Genomic DNA, 26,209 nt, shown 5'->3' on the forward strand with positions numbered 1-26,209 from the left:
CATTGGTTTAAAACCAGTCAAATCTGTGGATTTGAAGCATCTCACATGAAAAGTGACCATGCTCTTGGCCCTGGCCTGGACCAGGCGAGTGTCAAATTGGTGGTTTTTTTCTCAAAAAAGCCCATATCTGGTTGTCCATTTGGACAGGGCAGAGCTGCGGACTCGTCCCCAGTTCTCTCCCTAAGGTGGTGTCAGTGTTTCACCTGAACCAGCTTATTTTGGTGCCTTGCGCCTACTAGGGACTTGGAGGACTCCAGGTTGCTAGATGTTGTCAGGGCCCTGTAAATATAGGTTCCAGGACGGCTGGAGTCAGGAAAACTGACTTGCTGTTATCCTGTATGCACCCAACAAACTGGGTGCTCTTGCTTCTAAGCAGACTATTGCTAGTTGGATGTGTAATACAATTCAGCTTGCACATTCTGTGGCAGGCCTGCCACAGCCAAAATATGTAAATGCCCATTCCACAAGGAAGGTGGGCTTATCTTGGGCGGCTGCCCGAGGGGTCTCGGCTTTACAACTTTGCCGAGCGGCTATTTAGTCAGGGGCAAACACGTTGGTAAAATCCTACAAATTTGATACCCTGGCTAAGGAGGACCTGGAGTTCTCTCATTCGGTGCTGCAGAGTCATCCGCACTCTCCCGCCCGTTTGGGAGCTTTGGTATTATCCCCATGGTCCTTTCAGGAACCCCAGCATCCACTAGGACGATAGAGAAAATAAGAATTTACTTACCGATAATTCTATTTCTCGGAGTCCGTAGTGGATGCTGGGCGCCCATCCCAAGTGCGGATTATCTGCAATACTTGTACATAGTTACAAAAATCGGGTTATTATTGTCGTGAGCCATCTTTTCAGAGGCTCCGCTGTTATCATACTGTTAACTGGGTTCAGATCACAGGTTGTACAGTGTGATTGGTGTGGCTGGTATGAGTCTTACCCGGGATTCAAAATCCTTCCTTATTGTGTACGCTCGTCCGGGCACAGTATCCTAACTGAGGCTTGGAGGAGGGTCATAGGGGGAGGAGCCAGTGCACACCACCTGATCCTAAAGCTTTACTTTTTGTGCCCTGTCTCCTGCGGAGCCGCTATTCCCCATGGTCCTTTCAGGAACCCCAGCATCCACTACGGACTCCGAGAAATAGAATTATCGGTAAGTAAATTCTTATTTTTTTCCCCACTTCTAGAATAAATTGACTTTATCACTGTGAGCCTTCTCTTTCATTGTGTTCAACTAAAAGTCTAAAGAACTTCTGTTTGAAAGATCTTCTGAAACCGGTAAGATTGTACCTTGAATGTGAATGTTGATTTCATTATGAGTTTTTTTACATCCGGTGTAATGTACAGTACTTTTGTAATTTTTTTTCCGATTAGTTATTTTTAGATATTTCCAAGCTTCTCTCCTATTTTAGTAATTTATATATTATACATAGACATTTAGCTCTGAATGATATTAATAAATAAAATTTGGGTAATGGTGGACCCATCTCCGAGAACATAACAAAATAAATATATTTTTAAAACATTCACTTTTATTTTAAACTTGAAAAAATAAATAAAAGACTGGTTATACATATATTTATATGTATCTTAGGATGCTTTTGAAAAACAACCAAAAAAACCCTTTTGTGTTATAATTTACTTTTTAAACAGGGTATTGTGAGTTCCTGGGGTGTAGTAGGGTATGCCGGCAGCCGGGCTCCCGGCGACCAGCATAACGGCGCCGGAATCCCGACCGCCAGCATACCAACAGCCGGGCGAGTGCAAATGAGCCTCTTGTGGGCTTACTGCGCTCGCCACGCTGCGGCAATGGTGGCGCGCGCCACGCTATCTATTCTCCCTCCAGGGGGGGTCATGGACCCCCAAGAGGGAGAAAAAGTGTCGGGATTCCAGCGCTGGTATACTGTGCGCCGGGATCCCGACAGCCGGCAAACTGAAGACCACCCGAATTCTTCGTGTTACCTTTTATTAACCATTTAAAAGGCGCTTGACCTATTTGCTTGTCATAACCATGGTGGTCATTCCGAGTTGATCGCAGCCAGCAACTTTTTGCTGCTGCTGCGATCAATAGTCCACGCCTATGTGGGAGTGTATTTTAGCATAGCAGGTCTGCGATCGCTTGTGCAGCCCTGCTAAGCTAAAAAAATTTCAAACAAAACTAGACCAGCCCTGGACATACTTACCCTGTGCGATGGATCCCACGATGATGGGCCCGGCTTTGACGTTACTCCTCCACCCTCCGTTGTCCTGGACACGCCTGTGTTTTACTCGCCACTCCCCGAAAACTGCTCCAAACCGTACGGATCCGCCCATCCACGCCTCCTTCCTGTCAATCTTCTTAGCGGTCGCCAGAGCGACCGCTTCCGTCTGTAGCAGTGACGTAACGGTCGCCGGGCAACGTCACGCACTGCGCATGCGCATTCTGCACCCGTTCGCACCGCATCGAAAAACCGCTGCATGCGAATGGGTCGGAATGACCCCCCATGTGTTCTGACAAATCCTCCAAAACAGCGTGTGTCGAATATGGAAACACTGCTGTCAGATGCTGCAACACACCTTTTCAGTCTTCCAGCATCTGTGAGAATGTCTTCGTCACTATTAAGAATCATGCATTGTCTGTTTACATTTATAGCTCCTGATTAAACACACTGGTTAATCACAAAGCTAACTGAGTTACCACTACTACTGCAGAGCCTTACACTGTATTGATCTTTCTCTATCGTCCTAGTGGATGCTGGGGTTCCTGAAAGGACCATGGGGAATAGCGGCTCCGCAGGAGACAGGGCACAAAAAGTAAAGCTTTTCCAGATCAGGTGGTGTGCACTGGCTCCTCCCCCTATGACCCTCCTCCAGACTCCAGTTAGATTTTTGTGCCCGGCCGAGAAGGGTGCAATCTAGGTGGCTCTCCTAAAGAGCTGCTTAGAAAAAGTTTAGCTAGGTTTTTTATTTTACAGTGATTCCTGCTGGCAACAGGATCACTGCAGCGAGGGACTGAGGGGAGAAGGAGTCAACTCACCTGCGTGCAGGATGGATTGGCTTCTTGGCTACTGGACATCAAGCTCCAGAGGGACGATCACAGGTACAGCCTGGATGGTCACCGGAGCCGCGCCGCCGGCCCCCTTGCAGATGCTGAAGTCAGAAGAGGTCCAGAATCGGCGGCTGAAGACTCCTGCAGTCTTCTAAAGGTAGCGCACAGCACTGCAGCTGTGCGCCATTTTCCTCTCGGCACACTTCACACGCGGTCACTGAGGGTGCAGGGCGCTGGGGGGGGGCGCCCTGGGAGGCAAATGTAACCTATATAAAGGCTAAAAATACCTCACATATAGCCCCTAGAGGCTATATGGAGATATTTAACCCCTGCCTGATTTCTCTAAATAGCGGGAGACGAGCCCGCCAGAAAAGGGGCGGGGCCTATCTCCTCAGCACACGGCGCCATTTCCTCTCACAGCTCCGCTGGTCAGGACGGCTCCCAAGTCTCTCCCCTGCACTGCACTACAGAAACAGGGTAAAACAGAGAGGGGGGGGCAAATTTATGGCGATATTTTGATATAACAAAGCAGCTATAAGGGAGCACTTATTATAAGGCTATCCCTGATATATATATAGCGCTTTTGGTGTGTGCTGGCAAACTCTCCCTCTGTCTCCCCAAAGGGCTAGTGGGTCCTGTCTTCGTTAGGAGCATTCCCTGTGTGTCTGCTGTGTGTCGGTACGTGTGTGTCGACATGTATGAGGACGATATTGGTGTGGAGGCGGAGCAATTGCCAAATATGAGGATGTCACCCCCTAGGGAGTCGACACCAGAATGGATGCCTTTATTTATGGAACTACGGGATAGTGTCAACACGCTAAAGCAGTCGTTTGACGACATGAGGCGGCCGGACAATCAATTAGTGCCTGTCCAGGCGACTCAAACACCGTCAGGGGCTGTGAAACGCCCTTTGCCTCAGTCGGTCGACACAGACCCAGACGCAGGCACTGACTCCAGTGGTGACGGTGACGAATCAACCGTATTTTCCAGTAGGGCCACACGTTATATGATTTTGGCAATGAAGGAGGCGTTACATTTAGCTGATACTACAGGTACCACTAAACAGGGTATTATGTGGGGTGTGAAAAAACTACCTATAGTTTTTCCTGAATCAGAAGAATTAAATGACGTGTGTAATGAAGCGTGGGTTGCCCCTGATAAAAAGCTGATAATTTCAAAGAAATTATTGGCATTATACCCTTTCCCGCCAGAGGTTAGGGAGCGCTGGGAAACACCTCCTAGGGTGGACAAGGCGCTAACACGCTTATCTAAACAAGTGGCGTTACCCTCTCCTGAGACGGCCGCACTTAAAGATCCATCAGATAGGAGGATGGAAAATATCCAAAAAAGTATATACACACATGCAGGTGTTATACTACGACCAGCTGTAGCGACTGCCTGGATGGGCAGTGCTGGGGTAGTTTGGTCAGAGTCCCTGATTGAAAATATTGATACCCTGGACAGGGACAATATTTTACTGTCGTTAGAACAAATAAAGGATGCATTTCTTTATATGCGTGATGCACAGAGGGATATCTGCACACTGGCATCACGGGTAAGTGCTATGTCCATTTCGGCCAGAAGAGCTTTATGGACGCGACAGTGGACAGGCGATGCGGATTCAAAACGGCATATGGAAGTTTTGCCGTATAAAGGGGAGGAGTTATTTGGAGTCGGTCTATCAGATTTGGTGGCCACGGCTACAGCCGGGAAATCCACCTTTCTACCTCAAGTCACTCCCCAACAGAAAAAGGCACCGACTTTTCAACCGCAGCCCTTTCGTTCCTTTAAAAATAAGAGAGCAAAGGGCTATTCATATCTGCCACGAGGCAGAGGTCGAGGGAAGAGACAGCAACCCGCAGCTCCTTCCCAGGAACAGAAGCCCTCCCCGGCTTCTACAAAAGCCTCAGCATGACGCTGGGGCTTCTCAAGCGGACTCGGGGACGGTGGGCGGTCGTCTCAAAAATTACAGCGCGCAGTGGGCTCACTCGCAGGTAGATCCCTGGATCCTGCAGATAATATCTCAAGGGTACAGGTTGGAATTAGAGACAGATCCACCTCGCCGTTTCCTGAAGTCTGCTTTACCAACGTCCCCCTCCGAAAGGGAGACGGTTTTGGAAGCCATTCACAAGCTGTACTCTCAGCAGGTGATAGTCAAGGTACCTCTTCTACAACAAGGGAAGGGGTATTATTCCACTCTTTTTGTGGTACCGAAGCCGGATGGCTCGGTAAGGCCTATTCTAAATCTGAAGTCCTTGAACCTGTACATAAAGAAGTTCAAGTTCAAGATGGAGTCACTCAGAGCAGTGATAGCGAACCTGGAAGAGGGGGACTTTATGGTATCCTTGGACATCAAGGATGCGTATCTCCACGTTCCAATTTACCCCTCACACCAGGGGTACCTCAGGTTCGTTGTACAAAACTGTCACTATCAGTTTCAGACGCTGCCGTTCGGATTGTCCACGGCACCTCGGATCTTTACAAAGGTAATGGCCGAGATGATGATTCTTCTTCGAAGAAAAGGCATATTAATTATCCCATACTTGGACGATCTCCTAATAAGGGCAAGGTTCAGAGAACAGCTAGAGATGGGATTAGCACTGTCTCAAGAAGTGCTAAAACAGCACGGGTGGATTCTGAATATTCCAAAATCCCAGTTAATGCCGACAACTCGTCTGCTGTTCCTAGGGATGATTCTGGACACGGTTCAGAAAAAGGTTTTTCTCCCGGAGGAAAAAGCCAAGGAGTTATCCGAGCTTGTCAGGAACCTCCTAAAACCAGGAAAGGTGTCTGTACATCAATGCACAAGAGTCCTGGGAAAAATGGTGGCTTCTTACGAAGCAATTCCATTCGGCAGATTCCACGCAAGAATTTTCCAAAGGGATCTGTTGGACAAATGGTCAGGGTCGCATCTTCAGATGCACCTACGGATAACCCTGTCTCCAAGGACAAGGGTGTCTCTTCTGTGGTGGTTGCAGAGTCCTCATCTATTGGAGGGCCGCAGATTCGGCATACAGGATTGGATCCTGGTGACCACGGACGCCAGCCTGAGAGGCTGGGGAGCAGTCACACAAGGAAGAAACTTCCAGGGAGTATGGACGAGTCTGGAAACGTCTCTTCACATAAACATTCTGGAACTAAGAGCAATATACAATGCTCTAAGCCAGGCAGAACCTCTGCTTCAGGGAAAACCGGTGTTGATCCAGTCGGACAACATCACGGCAGTCGCCCATGTGAACAGACAGGGCGGCACAAGAAGCAGGAGTGCAATGGCAGAAGCTGCAAGGATTCTTCGCTGGGCAGAGAATCATGTGATGGCACTGTCAGCAGTGTTCATCCCGGGAGTGGACAACTGGGAAGCAGACTTCCTCAGCAGACACGATCTTCACCCGGGAGAGTGGGGACTTCATCCAGAAGTCTTCCACATGCTGGTAACCCGTTGGGAAAGACCAATGGTGGACATGATGGCGTCTCGCCTCAACAAAAAACTGGACAGGTATTGCGCCAGGTCAAGAGATCCGCAGGCAATAGCTGTGGACGCGCTGGTAACGCCTTGGGTGTACCAGTCGGTGTATGTGTTTCCTCCTCTGCCTCTCATACCAAAAGTATTGAGAATTATACGGCAAAGAGGCGTAAGAACGATACTAGTGGTTCCGGATTGGCCAAGAAGGACTTGGTACCCGGAACTTCAAGAGATGATCACGGAAGATCCGTGGCCTCTACCTCTAAGGAGGGACTTGCTTCAGCAGGGTCCCTGTCTGTTTCAAGACTTACCGCGGCTGCGTTTGACGGCATGGCGGTTGAACGCCGGATCCTAAAGGAAAAAGGCATGCCGGAAGAAGTCATTCCTACTTTGATTAAAGCAAGGAAGGAAGTAACCGTGCAACATTATCACCGAATTTGGCGAAAATATGTTGCGTGGTGCGAAGATCGGAGTGCTCCGACGGAGGAATTTCAACTGGGTCGATTCCTACATTTCCTGCAATCAGGATTGTCTATGGGTCTCAAATTGGGATCTATTAAGGTTCAAATTTCGGCCCTGTCGATTTTCTTTCAAAAAGAATTGGCTTCAGTCCCTGAAGTCCAGACCTTTGTTAAGGGAGTGCTGCATATACAGCCTCCTGTGGTGCCTCCAGTGGCACCGTGGGATCTCAATGTGGTTTTTGACTTTCTAAAATCTCATTGGTTTGAACCACTAAATAAGGTGGATTTGAAATATCTCACTTGGAAAGTGACCATGCTTCTAGCCCTGGCTTCTGCCAGGAGAGTATCAGAATTGGCAGCTTTATCTTACAAAAGCCCTTATCTGATTTTCCATTCGGACAGGGCAGAACTGCGGACTCGTCCGCATTTTCTCCCTGAGGTGGTGTCAGCATTTCATCTGAACCAGCCTATTGTAGTGCCTGCGGCTACAAGTGACTTGGAGGACTCCAAGTTACTGGACGTTGTCAGAGCATTAAAAATATATATTGCAAGGACAGCTGGAGTCAGAAAATCTGACTCGTTGTTTATATTGTATGCACCCAACAAGATGGGTGCTCCTGCGTCTAAGCAGACGATTGCTCGTTGGATCTGTAGCACAATCCAACTTGCACATTCTGTGGCAGGCCTGCCACAGCCTAAATCTGTAAAGGCCCACTCCACAAGGAAGGTGGGCTCATCTTGGGCGGCTGCCCGAGGGGTCTCGGCATTACAACTTTGCCGAGCAGCTACGTGGTCAGGGGAGAACACGTTTGTAAAATTTTACAAATTTGATACTCTGGCTAAGGAGGACCTGGAGTTCTCTCATTCGGTGCTGCAGAGTCATCCGCACTCTCCCGCCCGTTTGGGAGCTTTGGTATAATCCCCATGGTCCTTTCAGGAACCCCAGCATCCACTAGGACGATAGAGAAAATAAGATTTTACTTACCGATAAATCTATTTCTCGGAGTCCGTAGTGGATGCTGGGCGCCCATCCCAAGTGCGGATTATCTGCATAAATTGTACATAGTTATTGTTAACTAATTCGGGTTATTGTTGAAGGAAGCCATCTTTCAGAGGCTCCGCTGTTATCATACTGTTAACTGGGTTTAGATCACAGGTTGTACGGTGTGATTGGTGTGGCTGGTATGAGTCTTACCCGGGATTCAAAATCCTCCCTTATTGTGTACGCTCGTCCGGGCACAGTACCTAACTGGAGTCTGGAGGAGGGTCATAGGGGGAGGAGCCAGTGCACACCACCTGATCTGGAAAAGCTTTACTTTTTGTGCCCTGTCTCCTGCGGAGCCGCTATTCCCCATGGTCCTTTCAGGAACCCCAGCATCCACTACGGACTCCGAGAAATAGATTTATCGGTAAGTAAAATCTTATTTTTTATTGTTTTCTATTTTTTCCAGTCAAGATGAGTGCAATGTTGGAAACCCCCGAGATGCCCGCCGTCTTTGACGGGATGAAGCTGGCGGCTGTTGCGGCTGCTCTCTATGTCATTGTACGCTGCTTGAACTTAAAAAGTCCAACTGCTCCACCTGATCTCGTTTTCCAAGACACTGCTCTAGCACGCTTCCTGTTAAAGTCATGTCCCTTGCTGACCAAAGAGTGAGTCATCCACTTCTGCCGCCTGGCTGCATGCTATCTGCTTTACTGCAGTGATGGCATAGAGAATTGCAGTAGTCCATAGTTAATGTTTAAATCGTTAATGTGATTCTTAATTGTTAATAATTTACCAGAATCTAAGCTGCTTGCTGTACCTCTTGTATTTTGTATGTATTGAGCAGTTTGCTGTACCTCTTATTATATTAACATTAGTCCTGGCTCTGGTTGCACAACTCGGCCAGTCAGTCTTTTTTTTTTTTTTTTTTTTTTTGGGCTAAAAATGTTTTATACACGCATTATATTACTGCTATTTCCTCAATATAAAGTATATCATTTGAATGGGTGTGGGTGGGGGGGGATTACATTCTGCATGTTGTGTGAGGCTGCGTATGTATCAGCCAGTTATGATGGACCAGTCATCCATATCGGTGGAAACAAACAAAGAATAGTGCATTACATGTAAGAGCTGTCTTTCCTTACTGAATTATTCACTTAAACACCTTCATTTCTGTTACATCCTAATGGATACTGGGGAATTGTATTTCTCTGACGTCCTAGTGGATGCTGGGGACTCCGTCAGGACCATGGGGATATAGCGGCTCCGCAGGAGACAGGGCACAATAATAAAAGCTTTAGGATCAGGTGGTGTGCACTGGCTCCTCCCCCTATGACCCTCCTCCAAGCCTCAGTTAGATTTTTGTGCCCGACGAGAAGGGTGCAATCTAGGTGGCTCTCCTGAGCTGCTTAGAATAAAAGTTTAAGTTAGGTTTTTTTATTTTCAGTGAGTCCTGCTGGCAACAGGCTCACTGCTACGAGGGACTTAGGGGAGAGAAGAAAACTCACCTGCGTGCAGGATGGATTTGCTTCTTAGGCTACTGGACACCATTAGCTCCAGAGGGAGTCGGAACACAGGTCTCACCCTGGGGTTCGTCCCGGAGCCGTGCCGCCGACCCCCCTTGCAGATGCCGAAGTTGAAGAGGTCCAGAGATCCAGAAACAGGCGGCAGAAGACTTTCAGTCTTCATAAGGTAGCGCACAGCACTGCAGCTGTGCGCCATTGTTGTCAGCACACTTCACCAACAGTCACCAACTGTCACTGAGGGTGCAGGGCGCTGGGGGGGGCGCCCTGGGCAGCAATGTATAATACCTTTTTATGGCTAAAATACATCACATATAGCCCTTGAGGCTATATGGATGTATTTAACCCCTGCCAGATCTCACAAACTCCGGGAGAAGAGCCCGCCGAAAAGGGGGCGGGGCCTATTCTCCTCAGCACACGGCGCCATTTTCCTGCTCAGCTCTGCTGTGAGGAAGGCTCCCAGGCTCTCCCCTGCACTGCACTACAGAAACAGGGTTAAAACAGAGAGGGGGGCACTTATTTGGCGATATGATTACATATATAAAAATGCTATAAGGGAAAACACTTGTATAAGGGGTTGTCCCTGTATAATTATAGCGTTTTTGGTGTGTGCTGGCAAACTCTCCCTCTGTCTCCCCAAAGGGCTAGTGGGGTCCTGTCCTCTGTCAGAGCATTCCCTGTGTGTGTGCTGTGTGTCGGTACGTGTGTGTCGACATGTAGGAGGACGATGTTGGTGAGGAGGCGGAGCAAATTGCCTGTATTGGTGATGTCACTCTCTAGGGAGTCGACACTGGAATGGATGGCTTATTTAGGAATTACGTGATAATGTCAACACGCTGCAAGGTCGGTTGACGACATGAGACGGCCGGCAAACAAATTAGTACCTGTCCAGGCGTCTCAGACACCGTCAGGGGCTTGTAAAAACGCCCATTTACCTCAGTCGGTCGACACAGACACGGACACTGACTCCAGTGTCGACGGTGAAGAAACAAACGTATATTCCTTTAGGGCCACACGTTTCATGTTAAGGGCAATGAAGGAGGTGTTACATATTTCTGATACTACAAGTACCACAAATAAGGGTATTATGTAGGGTGTGAATAAACTACTTGTAGTTTTTCCTGAATCAGATAAATTAAATGAAGTGTGTGATGATACGTGGGTTTCCTCCGATAGAAAATTATTGGCGGTATACCCTTTCCCGCCAGAAGTTAGGGCGAGTTGGGAAACACACCTTAGGGTGAATAAGGCGCTCACACGCTTATAAAAACAAGTGGCGTTACCGTCTCCAGATACGGCAGCCCTCAAGGAGCCAGCTGATAGGAAGCTGAAAAATATCCTAAAAGTATATACACATATACTGGTGTTATACTACGACCAGCAATCGCCTCAGCCTGGATGTGCAGCGCTGAGGGGGCTTGGTCGGATTTCCTGACTGAAAATATTGATACCCTTGACAGGGACAAGATTTTATTGACTATAGAGCATTTTAAGGATGCATTTCTATATATGCGAGATGCGCAGAGGGATATTTGCATTCTGGCATCAAGAGTAAATGTGATGTCCATATCTGCCAGACGACAGTGGTCAGGTGATGCAGATTCCAGACGGCACATGGAAGTATTGCCGTATAAAGGGGCGGTCCATCGGACCTGGTGGCCATGGCAACAGCTGAAAAATCCACCTTTTGTTACCCCAAGTCACATCTCAGCAGAAAAGGACACAGTCTTTTCAGTCTCAGTCCTTTCGTCCCCATAAGGGCAGGCGGGCAAAAGGGCCAGTCATATCTGCCCAGGGGTAGAGGAAAGGGAAGAAGACTGCAGCAGGCAGCCCATTCCCAGGAACAGAAGCCCTCCACAGCTTCTGCCAAGTCCGCAGCATGACGCTGGGGCCGTACAAGCGGACTCAGGTGCGGTAGGGGGTCATCTCAAGAGTTTCAGCACGCAGTGGGCTCACTCACAAGTGGACTCCCGGATCCTACACGTAGTATCCCAGGTGTACATTGGAAATTCGAGACGTCTCCCCCTCACAAGTTCCTGAAGTCTGATTTACCAACGTCTCCCTCCGACAGGGAGGCAGTATTGGGAACAATTCACAGGCTGTATTCCCAGCAGGTGATAATCAAAGTACCCCTTCTACAACAAGGGAAGGGGTATTATTCCACACTATATTGTGGTACTGAAGCCAGACGGCTAGGTGAGATCTGAAATATTTGAACACTTACATACAAGCGTTCAAATCAAGATGGAGTCACTCAGAGCAGTGATAGCGAACCAGGAAGAAGGGGACGATATGGTGTCACTGGATATCAGGGACGCTTACCTACATGTCCAAATTTGCCCTTCTCACCAAGGGTGCCTCAGGTTCGTGGTACAGAACTGTCACTATCAGTTCAGACGCTGCCGTTTGGATTGTCCACGGCACCCCGGGTCTTTACCAAGGTAATGGCCGAAATGATGATTCTTCTTAAAAGAAATATGGACGCTTTCCTGATAAGGGCAAGGTCCAGAGAACAGTTGGAGGTCGGAGTAGCACTATCTTAAGTAGTTCTACGACAGCACGAGTGGATTCTAAATATTCCAAAATCGCAGTTTTTTCCGACGACACGTCTACTGTTCCTAGGGATGATTCTGGACACAGTCCAGAAAAGGATGTTTTCTCCCGGAGAAGAAAGCCAGGGAGTTATCCGAGCTAGTCAGGAACCTCCTAAAACCAGGAAAAGTATCAGTGCATCATTGCACAAGGATCCTGTGAAAAATGATGGTTTCTTACAAAGCGATCCCATTCGGTAGATTTCACGCAAGAACCTTTACGTGGGATCTGCTGGAAAAATGGTCCGGATCGCATCTTCAGATGCATCAGCGGATAACCCTGTCTCCAAGGACAAGGGTGTTTCTTCTGCGGTAGCTGCAGAGTGCTCATCTATGAAAGGGCCGCAGATTCGGCATTCAGGACTGGGTCCTGGTGACCACGGATGCCAGCCTGAGTGGCTGGGGAGCAGTCACACAAGGAAAAAATTTCCAGAGAGTGTGATCGAGTCTGGAGACTTCTCTCCACATAAATATACTGGAGCTAAGGGCAATTTACAATGCTCTAAGCTTAGCAAGACCTCTGCTTCAAGGTCAGCCGGTATTGATCCAGTGGGACAACATCACGGCAGTCGCCCACGTAAACAGACAGGGCGGCACAAGAAGCAGGAGGGAAATGGCAGAAACTGCAAGGATTCTTCGCTGGGCGAAAAATCATGTGATAACACTCTCAGCAGTGTTCATTCCGGGAGTGGAAAACTGGGAAGCAGACTTCCTCAGCAGGCATGACCTCCACCCGGGAGAGTGGGGACTTCATCGGGAAGTCTTCCACATGATTGTAAACCGTTGTGAAAAACCAAAGGTGGACATGATGGCGTCCCGCCTGAACAAAAAACTAGATATTGCGCCAGGTCAAGGGACCCTCAGGCAATAGAGGTGGACGCTCTGGTAACACTGTGGATGTACCAGTCAGAGTATGTGTTCCCTCCTATGCCTCTCATACAAAAAGTACTGAGAATCATAAGAGGGAGATGAGTAAGAATGATACTCGTGGTTCTGGATTGGCCAAGAAGGACTTGGTACCCGAAACTTCAAGAGATGTTCACGGAAGACCCATGGCCTCTACCTTTAAGAAAGGACCTGCTCCAGCAGGGGCCTTGTCTGTTCCAAGACTTACCGCGGCCGCGTTTGACGGCATGGCGGTTGAACGCCGGATCCTGAAAGGGCATTCCAGATGAAGTCATCCCTACCCTGGTCGAAGACAGGAAGGATGTAACCGCAAAACATTTTCACCGCATTTGGCGAAGATATGTTGCGTGGTGTGGGGCCAAGAAGGCCCCTACAGAGGAATTCCAACTGGGTCGTTTCCTACATTTCCTGAAAACAGGACTGTCTATGGGCCTAAAATTAGGGTCCATTAAGGTTCAAATTTCGGCCCTGTCGAATTTCTTCCAGAAAGAACTGGCTTTAGTGCCTGACGTTCAGATGTTTGTAAAAGGGGTACTGCATATACAGCCTCCTTTTGTGCCCCAGTGGCACCTTGGGATCTCAATGTTGTTTTGAGTTTCCTAAAGTCACATTGGTTTGAACCACTCACCACTGTGGACTTAAAATATCTCATATGGAAGGTGACGATGCTATTAGCCCTGGCTTCAGCCAGGCGTGTGTCAGAATTGGCGGCTTTATCATATATAAAGCCCTTACTTAATTTTTCATTCTGACAGGGCAGAATTGAGGACTCGTCCTCAATTTCTCCTTAAGGTGTTTTCTGTTTTTCACATGAACCAACCTATTGTGGTACCTGCGGGTACTAGGGACTTGGAGGACTCCAAGTTACTTGACGTTGTCAGGGCCCTGAAAAATATGTTTCCAGGAAGGCTGGAGTCAGAAAATCTGACTCGCTGTTTAGCCTGTATGCACCCAACAAGATGGGTGCTCCTGCTTCTAAGCAGACGATTGCTCGCTGGATTTGTAATACAATTCAGTTTACACATTCTGTGGCAGGCCTGCCACAGCCAAAATCGGTAAAAGCCCATTCCAAAAGGAAGGGGGCTCATCTTGGGCGACTGCCCGAGGGGTCTCTGCTTTACAACTTTGCCGAGCAGTTACTTGGTCAGGGGAAAACACGTTTGCTAAATTCTACAAATTTGATACCCTGGCTGAGGAGGACATGGAGTTCTCTCATTCGGTGCTGCAGGGTCATCCGCACTCTCCCGCCCGTTTGGGAGCTTTGGTATAATCCCCATGGTCCTGACGGAGTCCCCAGCATCCACTAGGACGTCAGAGAAAATAAGATTTTACTTACCGATAAATCTATTTCTCGTAGTCCGTAGTGGATGCTGGGCGCCCATCCCAAGTGCGGATTGTCTGCAATACTTGTACATAGTTATTGTTACAAAAATCGGGTTATTCTTGTTGTGAGCCATCTTTTCAGAGGCTCCTTCGTTGTTATCATACTGTTAACTGGGTTCAGATCACAGGTTGTACGGTGTGATTGGTGTGGCTGGTATGAGTCTTACCCGGGATTCAATATCCTTCCTTATTATGCACGCTCGTCCGGGCACAGTATCCTAACTGAGGCTTGGAGGAGGGTCATAGGGGGAGGAGCCAGTGCACACCACCTGATCCTAAAGCTTTTATTATTGTGCCCTGTCTCCTGCGGAGCCGCTATATCCCCATGGTCCTGACGGAGTCCCCAGCATCCACTACGGACTACGAGAAATAGATTTATCGGTAAGTAAAATCTTATTATTACCATGGAGTATAGATCGGGTCCACTGGAGCCTGGCACGCTAAGAAATTAATAATGTGTGCTGGCTCCTCCCCTCTATTCCCCTCCTAGCAGACTCCATTTAGAAAATGTGCCCAAGGAGCCGGGTGCATTCTGTTGCTCTCAAGAGTTTTTTCTTCACAAATTTATTTTAGTTTATTATTTTCAGGCACACTGTTTGGCAACCAGTCTGCCTGCGCCATGGGACTTCAGGGTGGGACCAAACCAACTTCCTCAGAGTTAATGGTTCGTAATCACAGCTGACAGGACACTGAGTTCCTGGGGTGGTGATTCTCACACTCCCAGAGTGTGAGCCCACGCCGACAGCATGCCGCGACCCCTTAACAGATGCTGAAGACGGTGCAAGATGGTGGCATGAAGGGACTGTGATCACCCGGCTACTGGCCGTGGTGCCCACCGTGTACCCAGACTGGCAATAGAGTAAATGGGGGCTGCGGGCTCTTGCTTTACAATGTAAATGGAGAAAACCTGTATAAAAATCTACAGGGGCCGTGCGCCATTAAGCGGGCGGGGCTTCCCGGAGAGTGGGACCAGAGACAAAACGGCGCCATTTCCTTCTGCTGCTGATAACAGGCTGCACGTGGAGACTGCTCCTCCACAGTACCCACTGAATCACCACTGTAAATGGTACCAGGGGGTTATAGTGTAGGGGGGAGTGCAATATCAGTGGTTAGACCGCTGTGGGAATATTTACACATAGAAGACACTCAGCGGGGCGCTGCTCGGTCTCTGGTTCCATTCTGCTCTGTGTCACTCCATTCAGGGTCAGCTGGGATAAGTGTGCATAGCTCACTAAAACTACACTGTGTTATATTACTAACTGTGTTTTTCTGCTCTGCATGTCTGCAAATAAGTCTGTGTGTACTTTATGCAAGGCTAGGTTTACACCTTCCTCACAGGGATCACTCGTGTACCCAATGCTTCATTTCTTCACAAGCTAGTAATGTGCGGGATCCTGATTGGATGGAATCATTTAAAACTACGGTTTCCAGTATTAAGTCAGAGTTCGCTATGTCTAAGCAGGAAAGATAAGCCCTGAAACAAACTATGGACACGTTTATGGTTGTTGCTGGTGACCACAGGCAGGCTCTTCAGCGCCCCCCGTTGGTCTCTTATTGCAATCTGACGATGATTCTGAACGAACAGAGTTTGCGGAAGGAGAGGCTGAGGTGGACAAGGATAATTCACTGTCCCCGGGTGTTGAGGCCCTCATTTATGCCATTAGAGAGGTGCTCCACATCCCTGATGAGGAGGATGAACAGGCAGAGGAATCGTATTTTAATGTGAAACCAAAATCCTCTGCAACCTTCCTGGGTTCTAAAGAATTAGATTCCCTGGCCATAGCAGCATGGCTACATCCTGACAAAAAATTTATTAGCCCCAAACGGATGTTAAATTCTTTCCCTTTCCCTGTAGAGGATAGGAAAGTCTCGGAAACCCTACCAGCAGTAGATACGTCTGTGTGCAGACTGTCACGTAAGATTGTTTTACCTGTTCCTGGGGCTGTTTCTCTTAAAGACCCAGCTGATCGCAAAATTGAAACCACTCTTAAATCAATTTACACTGCAGCGGGTGTAGCCCACCGTCCTACCATTGTATGCGGCTGGATTTCTAGAGCCATGGTAAAATGGTTTGACATTTTGAAAGGATTGCTTACACTACCTCAAGAAGAGATGGTTACATTGCTACAACACATCCAAGATAGTGCAAACTTAGAGTGAGGGCGTTAAGGAACTTAGTATCATTAATGGCCGTACCACTGCTATGGCAGTATCTGCTCGTAGAGCCCTGGGGCTACGTCAATGGTCAGCAGATGCTGATTCCAAAAAAGGGGTTGAAAATCTTCCTTTTGCAGGTGATTCCTTGTTTGGGGAAGACCTAAACAAGTGGATATCTCAGGCAACTGCAGGTAAATCTACATATCTGACGTCTGCCCCCCCACCTGCCAGGCCTATCCTATCCGGGACCCTCCCTGCAGTCCTTTTGGGTGGCCAGATTCAGAGGCAAAGCCAGAGGTGCCTCCAGTGCTGCTAGAGGAACTTGTGGTAAGTCCCGTAAACCAGCAGCTGCTGGGCCTGCGGACCAGGCCTCAGGATCCTCTTCCACAAAGCCCTCCGCATGACGGTTGGCCCCAGTAGCAAGGCGACTTTCAGGTATGTGCTCGCCTTCAACACTTCGCCCACATATGGGCAGAGTCCTGCCGGAATCCTTGGGTGAGGGACCTCATATCCTAAGGATACCGTCTGGAATTTCAGGAACTCCCTCCTCTGACATTCTTCAGGTCAGGCTTACCAGCTTCACAGGAAGCCAGAGTTTCCTTACAGCAAGCAGTGCAAAAGCTGCTTTCTACAGGAGTTACTGTTCCAGTGCTTCCTCAGCTGCACACAAAGGGGTTTTACTCAAGTCTCTTTGTGATTCCGAAATCGGATGGCTCGGTGAGACCGATCTTGAACCTCAAATCCCTGAACCCATATCTTCGGGTGTTCAAATTCAAGATGTAATCTCTAAGAGCAGTGATAGCGAATTCGGAGGAGGGGGAGTTTCTGGTGTCCCTGGATATAAAGGACGCATACCTACATATCCTAATTTGGCCTCCTCATCAGGCGTTCCTCAGGTTCGCGATTCTGGACCAGCATTTCCAGTTTCAGGCCTTACCCTTCGATCTCTCCACAGCCCCAAGGGTGTTCACAAAGGTCATGGCGGAAATGATGCTACAACTGCGCATGAGGGGTGTCCAAATAATTCCGTACCTGGACGATCTCCTCATACTGCACAGTGTCGACTTAACTTCCCGTGTGCTTACGGATCACGATTGGATCCTCACTTTCCAGAAGTCTCACTTGGAACCGTCTCGGAGAATTCAGTTCCAGGGGATGATTCTGGATACGGTGTCTCAGAAGGTTTACCTTCCTATGGACAAGGGGGGGTCATTCCGAGTTGATCGTAGCTGTGCTAAATTTAGCACAGCTACGATCATGTTCCCTGACATGCGGGGGGACGCCCCGCATGTCAGTCTGCCCCCCCACCCCCTGCACAAATACAAACGCATCGCACAGTGGCGATGCCTTTGTATTTGAGGAGTAACTCCCGGCTTGCTCGTCGTTCCCGCTGGCCGCAGTGGCTGCGTGAGACGTCGCGCAGCCGTCGCGGCCCGCCTCCCCCCTAACGGTCCGGCCACGCCTGCATTGGTCGGACCGCTCCCCTTAAACGGCGGCTTAACGTCGTCGTTCAGCCCCTCTCGCCTAGCGACCGCCTCTGTCTCAGAGGCGATCGCTAGGTAATGAAAGCTGCCATGCGCCGGTGCACTGCAGCGAGCAGTCGGGTCGGAATGATCCCCTAGGCTTCAACTATTCAGTCTATGGTTCGGTCGGTGCTGAAACTTTGCAAGGTCTCGATTTACCTTTGCATCCGCTTGCTGGGCAAGATGGTGGCCTCCTATGAGGCAATACAGTATGGCAGGTTCCATGCGCGACTGTTTCAACTGGATTTGTTGGACACATGGTCGGGCTCTCACCTACACGTGCATCAGCATATAACCCTATCACCGAAAGCACGGATCTCTCTGCTATGGTGGCTACAAGTTTCCCATCTGGTGGAGGGTCGGAGTTTCAACACCCAGTCATGGACGTTGTTGACAACGGATGCCAGCCTCCGGGGGTTGGGGGGCTGTGAGTCAGGGAGCGCAGTTCCAGGGGACGTGGTCCTTTCAGGAATCTACTCTTCCAATCAACATCCTGGAACTCAGGGCTATTTACAATGCTCTGATACAGGCCTCATACCTTTTTCAGAATCAGGCCATCCAGGTGCAGTCCGACAATGCCACGGCAGTAGCGTACATTAACTGACAGGGAGGAACCAGAAACAGCCGCAATGCAAGAGGTGTCAAGAATACTCCTCTGGGTGGAAGCCAACGCAAGAGCCATCTCAGCCATTTACATTCCAGGAGTGGACACCTGGGAAGCGGACTTCCTAACCAGGCACGACCTCCATCTGGGGGGAATGGGGCCTCCACCCTCAGGTGTTTCAACAACTTGTTCACCGGTGGGGTTGTCCACAGATAGACCTGATGGCTTCTCGGCTCAACAAGAAGCTCCGTCGTTGCTGTTCCAGAACGAGGGACCCGCAAGCGTTGGCGGTGGACGCTCTGACGACGCCATGGACTTACCAGTTTGTTTACCGGTTTCTCCAATTCCTCTAATACCAAGAGTTCTCAAAAGACTCTAAAAGGAAAGGGTTCAGGCAAATCTCATTGCCCCAGATGGGCCTCGACGAGCCTGGTAGACGGACCTCATGACCCTGTCGTTGGAGGAATCCCCTGCCGCTTCGCGAGGACCTTCTTCAGCAAGGACCATTCATCTATCCAGACTTACAGCTGCTACGTTTGACGGCCTGGAAGTTGAGAGAGAAATTTTGAGCAGGAAGGGTCTTCCATCCAATGTGGTTTCCACTATGGTTCAGGCCAGTAAGATGGTTACCTCCAAACATTACCACCGTATTTGGAAGAAATATGTTTCTTGGTGTGAGGGTCGAAAATGTTCTCCTGTGGAATTTCGTCTGGGCCGGTTTCTGCTGTTCCTGCAAGCTGGAGTGGACAAGGGCCTACGATTAGGCTCCCTCAAGGCAAGATCTCGGCTCTCTCAATCTTCTTCCAGAAACTACCTGAAGTACAGACTTTTTTTAAGGGGATGTTGCACATTCAGCCACCCTTTGTTCCTCCCACGGCTCTGTGGGACCTCCAATGTGGTGTTGACCTTTCTCCAATTGGATTGGTTCAAACCCTTGCATAAGGTTGACTTTAATACCTGACGTGGAGGACAGTTATGTTACTTGCTTTGGCTCCGGCTCAGCAAATGTCGGAATTGGGGGCCTTGTCCTGCAAGAGCCCATACTTAGTGTTTCAGGAGGATAAGGCGGCGCTCAGAACTCGCAATTTTTGCTGAAAGTGGTATCAGCGTTTCATGTAAATCAACCAATCGTGGTTCCTGTCTTATCCGACACTTCGGTTGCTCCAAGTCCCTGGATGTGGTGAGAGCTTTGAGGATTTACATCAAAAAGACAGCTCGTCACAGGAAATCTGACTTGCTTTTCGTCCTTTATGATGCTAAGAAAATTGGTCGTCCTGCCTCCAAGCAGTCCATTGCTCGTTGGCTCACACTGACTTTCCAACAGGCTTATACTTCGGCGGCCCTGCCGCTGCCGAGCTCTGTCAGGCCCACTCCATAAGGTTGGTGGGTTCTTCCTGGGTGGCTGCTCTCGACATTACAGTTGTGCCGTGCAGCAACTTGGTCTGGTGTGAACACCTTTGTTAAGTTCTACAGGTTTGACACCTTGGCCAAAGATGACCTTCAGTTTGGTCAGATGGTTTTGCAGTGGTCTCAGCACTCTCCCACCCGTTCTGGGAGCTTTGGGACGTCCCCATGGTAATATACTATTCCCCAGTATCCACTAGGATGTAAGAGAAATAGGAATTTAATACTTAATTCCTTTTCACGTAGTCTATAGTGGATACTGGGGAATAGTATATTACTATGGAGCCTGGCACTTTAAGAAATGAATAGTGTGTTTTGGCTCCTCTTATCTATGCACCTCCTAGCAGACTCGGTCTAGGAAACTGTGCCAGAGGAGACGGACATACTTTGAGAGAAGGATATAACACAAAGCGGTGAGGTAAAGAATCAAACACAACAATAAGAAAGCAGAGCTAACCATAACAGAGGAAAGAAACACTAACAATAAGAAAGGTAGCAACATTAACCAAACATGGAAAAGGAAAGCAACGCTAACTATATAAGGATAGCAACGCTAACCACACATGTAATAGCGAAAGCAACAGCAAACCCAACCATAACACGTACAACTAGGTAAGCAGGAAAACGAAGCACTGAGGCGGATGCCCAGTATCTACTACAGACTATGAGAAAAGGAATTACCGGTAGGTATTAAATTCCTATTTTCGCATACGTCCTAGAGGATGCTGGGGTCACATCAAGAACCATGGGGTATAGTCGGGATCCGCAGGAGACCAGGGCAGTTTAAGACTTTCAAAGAGTGTGAACTGGCTCCTCCCTCTATGCCCCTCCTCCAGACTCTTGTTTAGAATCTGTGCCCAGTGAGACTGGATGCACTCTGAGGAGCTCTACTGAGTTTCTCTGAAAAAGACTTACGTTAGGTTTTTTATTTTCAGGGAGTACTGTTGGCAACAGTCTCCCTGCTTCGTGGGACTTAGGGGAGAGAAGTCAGAACTACTTCTGTGAGTTTCAAGGCTCTGCTTCTTTGGCTACAGGACACCATTAGCTCCTGAGGGTCTGATCGCTAGGTACGCCTAGATGCTCGTTCCCAGAGCCCGCCGTCACCCCCCTTGCAGAGCCAGAAGTCAGAAGACAGGTGAGTAGAAGAAGAAAAGAAGACTTCAGTGACTGCTTCTGAGGTACGGTACCGCAGCGCTCGCACGCAGCGCGCCATGCTCCCACACACAGCGGCACTACAGGGTGCGGGGGAACGCCCTGGGTAGCATATATGACCTCTATAAGTAACTGGCAAGAGCGGACATAGTGCCAGGGCACTGTCCGGACCCCCGCCAGTATAAAAATGTATTTAAAAAGAGCGGGTCTGAAGCGCGCCATTACGGGGGCAGAGCTTAGCCCTCACAGCACACAGCCCGGCGCCATTTTCTCTACACAAGGCTGCAGAGACGCTGGTCCTTCCTCACACTGCTACATAAGTATCGGGTGAAAAACGGGGGGGGGGGGACAGTTATTTTGGTGCATTATATGTTAATTATAAAAGCGCTGCAGGTCTGGGACATTGTGGGTGTGAGCTGGCAATAACTCCCTCGGTGTCTCTCTGACAGGCTTTGCTGTGGGTCTGTCCCCTATAGGCCCAGTGTGTCTGTGTGTGTGTTGGGTGCACGTGTGTCGGCATGTCTGAGGCGGAGTGCTCTTCCCAGGAGGAGACTATGTTAGGGACACAAACGGCTGTGGGAGTGACCCTGTCGGCACCGCCGACACCTGATTGGGTGAATGTTTAGAGTGCTTCGAATGCTAATGAGGCTCTGATAAATAAGAGTTTGGATAAATCTGAGTCTCAGATTCAGGCATGGAAGAAATCCGTAGAGGATGTGTTGTTACAAGTCCAGACCCCCTCGGGGTCACAAAAACGTTCATTTGCCCAGCTGGCAGACACGGATACCGACACGGACACTGACTCAAGTGTCGACTATAGTGATGCCAGATTAGATCCAAAACTGGCAAAGAGCATTCAGTACATGATTGTGGCAATAAAAGACTTATTACATATCACTGAGGACCCTACTGTTCCTGATACTAGGGTCTGTATGTATAAAGGAAAGAAACCTGAGGTAACGTTTCCTCCCTCTCATGAACTGAACACGCTTTGTGAATAGGTTTGGGAAAATCCTGACAAAAAGTTTCAGATTCCCAAAAGGATTCCAGTGGCGTATCCGTTTCCCTCTGGGGATAGGAAAAAATGGGAGTCACCCCCCATTGTGGACAAAGCTCTATCACAGCTGTCCAAAAAGGTGACTCTTCCGTCCCCTGACATGGCAGCCCTAAAGGATCCTGCGGATCGTAGGCAGGAAAATACATTGAAATCCATTTATGTCACCACGGGTACGGTACTCAGACCAGCCATTGCATCTGCGAGGGTGAGTAGCGCTATCGAAAAATGGGCAGATAACTTGTCATCTGAAATAGATACCCTGGATAGGGATAGCATTCTTTTGACACTAGGTTATATCAGGGACGCTGCAGTCTACCTAAAGGAAGCTGCAAGGGATATTGGCCTCTTGGGATCAAGGGCCAATGCCATGGTAGTCTCAGCTAGGAGAGCATTGTGGATTCATCAATGGAATGCTGATGCTGACTCTAAGAAAACTATGGAGTCTCTACCGTATAAAGGTGGTGTATTGTTTGGTAACGGCCTCGCTGATTTGGTATCTACAGCTACCGCGGGTAAGTCATCATTTTTACCTTATGTGCCTGCAGCACAAAAGAAAGCACACCACTATCAGATGCAGTCCTTTCGGCCCAATAAATACAGAAAAGGCAGAGGGTCTCCCTTCCTTGCTACTAGAGGAAAGGGAAAAGGTAAACGATCACCGGCCGTGGCCGGTTCCCAGGAGCAGAAGTCCTCCCCGGCTTCTGCCAAATCCACCGCATGACGTGGGGGAACGTCTCAAGCTCTTCAGTCAGTTCTGGGCTCATTCGGCCCTGGACCCATGGGTTTTAGAAATAGTGTCCCAGGGGTACAAACTGGAGTTTCAAGACGTTCCCCCTCACCGAATTTTCAAATCGGCCTTACCAGCTTCTCTTCCGGACAGGGACGTGGTATGCGCCGCAATACAAAAACTGTGTCACAATCAAGTCATTGTCAGGGTTCCCCCGTCGCATCAGGGAGAAGGCTTTTATTCGAGCCTGTTCGTGGTCCCGAAGCCAGACGGCTCAGTCAGATCAATCCTGGACCTCAAATCCTTCAATTTCTACCTAAGAAAATTCAAATTCAAGATGGAATCTCTCCGGGCAGTGATCTCCAGTCTGGAGGAGGGGGATTTTATGGTGTTGGTAGACATAAAGGATGCCTACTTACATGTTCCCATTTATCCTCCACATCAGGCTTACCTGAGGTTTGCAGTTCAGGATTGTCATTACCAATTTCAGACGTTGCCGTTTGGTCTGTCCACTGCTCCGAGGGTTTTCACCAAAGTAATGGCCGAAATGATGGTCACAATTATCCCGTACTTGGACGATCTCCTGATAAAGGCGAGATCCAGGGACCAATTACTGCAGAACATTACACTCTCCCTGACAATTCTGCAGCAACATGGTTGGCTCCTAAACTTCCCAAAATCACAGTGGGTTCTGACGAGACAGCTGTCGTTTTTGGGAATTATTCTGGACACAGAATTACAGAGCGTTTTTTTCCAGTGGAAAAGGCTTGGGAAATTCAGAACCTGGTCCAACAAATTCTGAAACCAGCAAGAGTATCGATCCATAAATGCACTCAGTTGCTGGGGAAGATGGTGGCGGCCTACAAGCCATTCAGTTTGGCAGATTCCATGCCAGAGTGTTTCAGTGGGACCTGTTGGACAAGTGGTCCGGGTCCCATCTGCACATGCACCGAAGGATGATCCTGTCTTCCAAGACCAGAATCTCACTCCTGTGGTGGCTGCACAGCTCTCACCTCCTAGAGCAGTGTTTTTCAACCACTGTGCCGTGGCACACTAGCGTGCCCTGAGCAGTATTCCAGGTGTTCCGCCATAGAAGCAGAGCCAAACCCATCAGTGTTTTGCCGCTACTGAGGCCCTGGAACGATCAATATTGGTGGGTTTAGTGGTTGCAGAGCCAGTTCTAATTTTGGTCCTGGGAAGTGTTGGGCTCTTCTGACTTTCTCAAGCATTACCTTTGGAGAAGCTACGATATGACCTCCTAGGACACGCAACTGCACCATGCATCACCATTATATTTGAGTGTGCCTTGGCAATATTTTAATCTTGTTCAGTGTGCCGCGAGTTGAAAAAGGTTGAAAATCTCTGTCCTAAAGGGACGCAGGTTCGGGATCCAGGACTGGATCTTAGTGACCACGGATGCGAGTCTCCGAGGCTGGGGAGCAGTCACACAGGGAGAAAGCTTCCAGAGAAGATGGTCAAGCCAGGAAATTTGTCTACACATAAACGTTCTGGAGTTAAGGGCCATTTACAACGGCCTTCTGCAAGGGGAACATCTTCTTCGCAATCGTCCTGTCTTGATTCAGTCGGACAACATAACAGCAGTAGCGTACATAAACCGCCAGGGCGGAACAAAGAGCAGAGCGGCAATGGCAGAGGCCACAAAGGTTCTCCGCTGGGCGGAAAGGCATACAAGCGCTCTGTCAGCGATCTTCATTCCAGGAGTGGACAACTTGGAAGCAGACTTCCTCAGCAGACACGATCTCCATCCAGGAGAGTGGGATCTTCATCAAGAGGTCTTTGCAGAAGTGACAAGTCTTTGAGGAATTCCTCAAATAGACATGATGACGTCTCACCTCAACAAGAAACTTCAGAGATATTGTTCCAGGTCGAGAGACCCTCAAGCAATAGCAGTGGACGCCCTAGTGACACCGTGGGTGTTTCAGTCTGTGTATGTGTTTCCTCCACTTCCACTCGTTCCAAAAGTGATAAAGATCATAAGAAGAACAAAGGTTCAAGCAATCCTCATTGTTCCAGAAAGGCCAAGGAGGGCTTGGTATCCAGATCTTCAGGAATTACTCATAGGATATCCCTGGCCTCTTCCTCTGAGGGAGGATCTGTGTGTGTTCCAAGACTTACCGCGACTTCGCTTGGCGGTTGAACGCCAGATCCTAGCCCGAAAGGGTATTCCCAAGGAAGTCATCCCCACTCTTATTCAGGCCAGGAAAGGAGTAACGACTAAACATTACCACCGTATTTGGAGAAAATACGTGTCTTGGTGTGAATCCAGAAGGCTCCTACGGAAGAATTTCAGTTAGGACGTTTTCTCCAGTTTCTACAAGCTGGTGTTTATGCGGGCCTAAAGTTGGGCTCAATTAAAGTACAAATTTCAGCCTTATCGGTTTTCTTCCAAAAACAATTGGCCTCACTTTCAGAAGTTCAGACTTTCGTGAAAGGCGTGTTGCACATCCAACCTCCCTTTGTGCCCCCAGTGGCACCGTGGGATCTTAACGTGGTGTGGCAATTCCTTCAATCTCATTGGTTTGAACCTTTACAGAAGGTAGAGTTGAAATTCCTCCCTTGGAAAGTGGTCATGCTGTTGGCCTTGGCATCCGCAAGGCGGGTGTCTGAATTAGCAGCCTTGTCTCACAAGAGCCCTTATTTGATCTTCCATGAAGATAGAGCAGAGTTGAGGACTCGTCTGCAATTTCTGCCGAAAGTGGTTTCGTCGTTCCACTTAAACCAACCTATTGTGGTGCCAGTGGCTACTGACGCCTTGCTGGAATCTAAGTTTCTCGATGTGGTCAGAGCTTTCAAAATTTATGTCCCCAGAACAGCTCAGTTTAGGAAAACTGAGGCTCTGTTTGTCGTGTATGCTCACAACAAGATTGGTGCTCCTGCTTCCAAGCAGGCTATTACGCGCTGGATCTGTCATACGATTTAGCATGCTCATTCTACGGCTGGATTGCCGTTACCGAAATCGGTGAAGGCCCATTCTACCAGAAAGGTGAGCTCGTCCTGGGCGGCTACCCGGCGGGTCTCGGCATTACAACTTTGCCGAGCGGCAACTTGGTCGGGTTCAAACACCTTTGCGAAGTTCTACAAGTTTGATACCCTGGCTGATGAGGACCTCATGTTTGGTCAATCGGTGCTGCAGAGTCATCCGCACTCTCTCGCCCTTTCTAGAGCTTTGGTATAACCCCATGGTTCTTGATGTGACCCCAGCATCCTCTAGGATGTATGAGACAATAGGATT

At 48.9% G+C, this 26,209-nt stretch overlaps 1 protein-coding gene across 1 annotated transcript in view; it reads left to right on the forward strand.

Annotated features, from left to right (window-relative positions):
• The window catches only part of ABHD2 (abhydrolase domain containing 2, acylglycerol lipase), a 133,364-nt gene that overhangs the window by 23,840 nt on the left and 83,315 nt on the right, over positions 1 to 26,209 (forward strand). The window contains exons 2-3 of the mRNA XM_063925781.1: positions 1,183 to 1,273; positions 8,399 to 8,597. Coding sequence (XP_063781851.1) covers positions 8,404 to 8,597 — 194 coding nt within the window. The 5' untranslated portion in view covers positions 1,183 to 1,273; positions 8,399 to 8,403. The remainder of the gene's footprint in view (positions 1 to 1,182; positions 1,274 to 8,398; positions 8,598 to 26,209) is intronic.

Source organism: Pseudophryne corroboree, chromosome 6 (assembly GCF_028390025.1).
Source record: "Pseudophryne corroboree isolate aPseCor3 chromosome 6, aPseCor3.hap2, whole genome shotgun sequence".
Classification (NCBI taxonomy): domain Eukaryota; kingdom Metazoa; phylum Chordata; class Amphibia; order Anura; family Myobatrachidae; genus Pseudophryne; species Pseudophryne corroboree.